General features: G+C 38.3%; 1 protein-coding gene across 1 annotated transcript; it reads left to right on the forward strand.

Annotated features, from left to right (window-relative positions):
* The first annotated feature begins 368 nt into the window (after positions 1-368).
* LOC112503616 (U5 small nuclear ribonucleoprotein 40 kDa protein-like) lies at positions 369-2739 on the forward strand. Its single transcript, XM_025107619.1, has 6 exons — positions 369-591; positions 808-937; positions 1033-1220; positions 1331-1389; positions 1751-1845; positions 1897-2739. The coding sequence occupies exons 1-6, from the start codon at positions 369-371 to the stop codon at positions 2609-2611; spliced, it is 1410 nt and encodes a 469-aa protein (XP_024963387.1). The 3' UTR covers positions 2612-2739.
* Positions 2740-5937: the final 3198 nt, after the last annotated feature.

The raw sequence follows: 5937 nt of genomic DNA on the forward strand, positions 1-5937 counted from the left end.
ATATATATATATATATATATATATATATATATATATATATACTACATATGTAAGCATTTAAGACAAAGTCTTAATTACAACTCTTGAAGCCTAAAGTACTACCATTTTATGCAACAATTTCAAAAATCTCTTAATTACAAATTCTTATGCATAATGTACAAGCTTTTTATGCATCTGCTTTCCAAAGACCAAAAATTACTTATGTTGGGCCGGTTTCTTCTTTAGGTTTCTTCCTCTTATATCTCCTACCTCTGCTACCACCCAAGACCAAAACTTTTCTTCTCTTCTGTATCATTTTTCTGCACCAGCAACATTTTGGGTTAGAAAGCAGAGGTCTTTCTTCTTCACATATCTCGTTTGGCGTAACAATGGTGTTTTGGATGTATCACCTCGATCAGAGAACCAATTTCATGTATCAAAGGGATTTGATGTATCAAAAACTCATTGATACAAATAGCTCCCTCCTCGCTGTTGATTTAATTTCAAAGGTTCTTCAAAACCCTAGAATTTGGAGGGGTAGTTGGGCTTTGTTTGTAGAAGCAGGAGAGAAAAAGTCGAAATCGAGGAGCAACAGCAAGATAGATCAACACAGTAGCAACGATTTGGAGTTTTGGTTTGAGATTAGTTTAAACCCCCATTGACTTCTGATTTGGGGTTTTGATTTCTATCACCGTTTTTCTGTTTCTTCTCAAGATCTATGTTTGATTTTTGGGTTTGTATGTGTTATATAGTAATCCGTTGGGGAGTTGTATAAATTAGATGGAACCAAGAAGATGATTTGAACCAAAAATTTGATATGGGTTGCAGGTTTTGTGGGTTACCACTGGTTATTGACAAAAGTATCTCGTTGGCGATGGTTTGTGGAGACCTCCACTCTCACCACACCAGATCTTGTGGTTACCAGGTTTTGTGGAGACCTCCATCATCACCACACCAGGTTTTTGAACCCAGATGTATCTCGTTGGCGATTGTTTGCTTCACCCATTGGCCTATTTCTTTCCTCTTCTTGTTCCCATTTCCCCTTTATGGCAGGAAACACTCCGACAGTACCCCACGTATATCGAATCCCAACCTTCTCTGCATCAAATCTGAATCGATACTTGCTCTACACATCAGCTATCAATCGGACCGTCTTCGCTCCCTTCTCCCTCGTACCGTTCCCTCAGTGTGGAAGAATTACCGGCGAATGGTTTTGATTTGGGTTTCATTATCCAGATGTGGTTTTTGTTTAGTTTTCAGATCTGCACATCGTTTTTGTGTTTAAGCTTAGGTTTTCTAATCTGAATAGGTTTTCCCACAAATTTGTTCATTCTTGTTTTTTATTTTGCAGCTGGGTTTTACGATTGGGTAACTGTTCTGGACGGAACTCAGGAAAGTGCTTATGAATGGGTAAGCTACTTACTTCTTACATCCTTGTAAATGTATGTGTTTCTTAGTATAAGTGTTGGGCCAATATCATGTTTGTTCATGCATTATGAAAATACAAGTCAAATGACATATTTTGGTTGGGTGCTTTAGACACAGGTTACTGACTAAAGTTTTTCCTTATGAAAAAAAAGTGAAAAAAGCTGCAATGTTAATAGTTGTTTAAGATGCATGTTTTGTGCTTAAGAAAATGGACTGAGGAACATGTTTATGTGTGTATGTGTGTATGTAAACTCTTTTCCCAAGTGAACATTAGGGTCTTGTTTTTGAGCTCTTATGTGTCTCCAGGATTAATCTGAAACTCCTTTTGATATTGGTTTGAAAGACACCACATTCATTGTCATATCGTATTCTTGCTTTCCATAATAAAACCTGTATCATACCTACAGGTGACCATAAATTATCTGTTAAAAAGATTAGGTAAGAAATATTCAGACACTGTTAGGGTAGTTGATCTGGGTGGTGGATCAGTGATGGGTCACAGATAATCTCAGCCAGTCCAGACAAGATACTGAGGGCATGGGATGTAGAGACAGGGAAGCAGATAAAGAAGATGGCAGAACACTCGTCTTTTGTAAACTCATGTTGTCCTTCTCGGAGGGGTCCTCCTCTTATTGTGAGTGGATCAGATGATGGGACTGCTAAGCTGTGGGATATGCGTCAAAGGGGTGCTATCCAAACGTTTCCAGATAAATATCTGGTCATAACTGTTGGCTTTTCTGATGCTTCAGACAAGATATACAGTGGTGGAATTGACAATGATGTCAAAGTGTGGGATCTTAAGAGAAATGAGGTTACCATGACTCTTCAAGGTCATCAGAATATGATAACTGGTATGCAATTGAACCCTGATGGGTCTTACCTCCTTACCATTGGGATGGACTGTACACTTCGTATATGGGATATGCGTCCATATGCAGCCCAGAATCGTTGTGTGAAGATAATGGAGGGACACCAGCATAATGTTGAGCAGAACCTGCTCAAGTGCGGGTGGTCACCTGATGGGAGCAAAGTTACTGCTGGTAGTTCTGATAGGATGGTATATATTTGGGATACTACTTCAAGACGCATATTGTATAAGCTTCCTGGGCACTCTGGATCAGTTAATGAATGTGTTTTCCATCCCTCTCAACCTATTATAGGATCTTGCAGCAGCGATAARCAGATATATCTTGGGGAGATCTGAAGTTTGTTTGTTATTCAAGAACATATTGTATTATTATACTTGTCGGTAGAAATTAATCTAGAGCTTTGGATGTTTGTGAATGCTGCTTTGTTTTTGGTTTTTGAAGATTGGATCAACTATTGACAGTGTTAAATTCAGTTGCATATTATTGCTGCAAAGAAGAATCATGGAAATCTTTAGACAAGCTTTCCATTGCTTAGTTTGATACTCCATCTGTCATAGTGCCTTATTATAAATGTGATTGTCAATTTATTTATGTATTGGAAGGCAAGGCATATATGTATATACACACACACACATATGGTTGCGGTTGCAGTTGCAGTGAAAAATACTATATACCATCTAATCTAATCTACTCTTCAACTCAACACCAAGTTCAATCTTGTATATTAACTTATTCTAATCCAACACCATTTCTAGGGATTTTTTAAGTTTTTTGGTTGATCTCAAGTGACTTTTCAGGTTTTTTGGTTGATATTCTTTTTATTTTATAATATCACAAAGTACTCCTCAAAGTTTAGCGTTTGCACCTTTCATACCAAAAATACTACTTAGGATAATCGGTTGAGTGGGTGCACGGGGCTGTGTTGCCTTTGAATTTTCATAGGTCTGCCCCTGCTAAAAGTTGTTAAAAATGTTATGTCAATTTATTGTAACACATTTACATAGGATGCATAATTGTTTGATGATATAAATTTGAGTCCTATAAAGCAATATATAAAAACTTCAAAATCGTTAAAATTCACGGCTTCCGCCGCATTGCGCGGGTACACAACTAGTATATATATATATATATATATATATATATATTATTTTATTTAATTATATATATATAAAGTTTAATTAATTGGCGGTTTTAACCCTTTAAGTCTAAATTCTCAAGTTTACGTCAAAATAGGTATAAACTCATTTTTGACGCAAAACTCGTCTGAAGTACAAGTTGGTTAAACATAGGGTACAAATATATTATGCATAATTCTACCAAAAATTCACTTAACCCAATTGTACGAGTTAACGAAACACGGATATTATAATCCTCCCCTCCTAAAAAGAATATTTTGTCCTCGAAACTTAGATAGGGTTAGAGGATTTACATGACTCGAATAGATAAAGGTACTCCTTCTGCATAGATTCTTCCGTTTCCCATGTGGCTTCTCTTTCAGAATGATTTTGCCATAACACTTTAACGAACGATATTGATCTTCGTCGCATTTGTCTCTCTTCTCTATTAATTATCACCTCTGGTTCTTCAATATAAGAGAGATCTTTTTCAACTTTGTCCAACGGATAATCAATCACATGGAGARGGTGATAATGATATCTGCGGAGTGACGAGATATGGAAAACGTTATGGATATGTGAAAGTTGAGGAGGTAAGGCGATATGCCACCTCTCCAACACGTTCCTGTATTTCRAAGGGTCCGATATATCTTGGACTAAGTTTACCTTTAATTCCAAACCTACGAATACCTCGTAACGTTGAAACTTGTAGAAAGACGTGATCACCCGGTTGAAACTCTAAATGCTTTCGATGCTTGTCAACATAACTTTTCTATCGAGATTGAGCCTCTTTCATTTTTTGTTTTGCGATCTCGACTTGTTCAGTAGTAATCCAGACAAGTTCGGGTCCTTCGATAGCTCGTTCCCCCATTTCATTCCAATAGATCGGTGTTCTACACTTCTGACCATATAAAGCTTCGTACGGGGCCATGCCGATACTAGCTTGCCAACTATTGTTATACCCGAACTCCACAAGATATAGGGACTCGTCCCAACCACCAGACCACTCAAGAGCACAAGCCCATAACATATCTTCTAGAGTTTGAATAATTCGTTCAGTCTGACCATCTGTTTGTGGATGAAAAGTTGAACTCATAGTCAATCGCGTACCCCAAGCTTGGTGAAGACTTTTCCAAAATCGAGAAGTGAATCGCRGATCTCRGTCCGATGTGATAGAAACTGGCGTGCCATGTAACCTCACGATTTCCCGTTGGAATAGATCAAACAGTTTACTAACAGGGTACGTCTCCTGTATAGGTAGGAAATGAGCCGATTTTGTCAAATGGTCAACTACTACCCACAACATCATGTCGTCTCTGAGTTTTCGGCAGTCCTATCACAAAATCCATAGAGATATGTTCCCATTTCCAAACTGGAATCTATAATGGTTGTAACAATCCGCTAGCCCGTAGATGTTCAGTCTTCACTTTCTGGCAAGTAAGACATTTTGCCACGTATTCGGCTATATCCCGTTTCATATCATTCCACCAAAAGTATTGTTTTAGATCTCGGTACATCTTAGTGGATCTGGGATGAATTGAGAATAACGAATTATGAGCTTCACTCATAAYTGCTTCTTTGAGTTCAGGATTGCCGGGTACACAAAGTCGATTAGAGAACCAGATAATACCTTTATCATCAACTCGAAAATTAGACTGTGAATCATCTTTAGCCTTTTGTAAGATAGCCCATGGTTCTCCATCATCTTGTTGAGCCTTTTTGATTCGAGATACAAGAGCTGGTTCAACCGTGAGACTAGCCAAAAGTTCATTTGCACCACGATAACACAAAGAGATACCCATACGTTCTAGATCTGAAGCAATATGGGACTGAACGGTTAAAGACGATACGTTACCAATGCTTTTACGGCTAAGGGCATCGGCGACTACATTGGCTTTGCCTGGATGATATTGAATTCGGACATCGTAGTCCTTAAGAAGTTCGAGCCATCGTAGTTGACGCATATTCAACTCTTTTTGCGTGAAGATGTACTTTAAACTTTTATGATCAGTAAAGATATCACAAGTCTCTCCGTACAGATAGTGACGCCATATTTTGAGTGCAAAAATGACTGCTGCCAACTCAAGATCATGAGTAGGGTAGTTTACTTTATAAGGTTTGAGCTGGCGAGAGGCATACGCAATCACTTTGTCGTGCTGCATTAGAACACAACCAAGACCACTTTTAGAAGCAGCACTATAAACCTGAAAACCTCCTGTTCCAGATGGCAATGCGAGAACAGGCGTTGTAATCAATCTCTTTCTCAGTTCTTCAAAACTCTTTTCCTGTTCTTCACCCCAAACAAATTTAAATTCTTTTCGAAGAAGTTTAGTCATAGGGAGCGCGATCCGAGAAAAGTTTTCAACAAACCGTCGATAGTAACCTGCCAGACCTAGGAAACTTCGGACTTCAGAAACATTTGTTGGTTTTGGCCAGTTAGTGATAGCCTCAACCTTTGCAGGATCGACTTTAATGCCTTCGCCAGAGATAATGTGACCCAAAAATGCCACTTGWTGCAACCAGAATTCACACTTAGAAAACTTTGC

This window comes from Cynara cardunculus, unplaced genomic scaffold (assembly GCF_001531365.2).
Source record: "Cynara cardunculus var. scolymus isolate 2C unplaced genomic scaffold, CcrdV1 Un_Scaffold_3398, whole genome shotgun sequence".
NCBI lineage: Eukaryota > Viridiplantae > Streptophyta > Magnoliopsida > Asterales > Asteraceae > Cynara > Cynara cardunculus.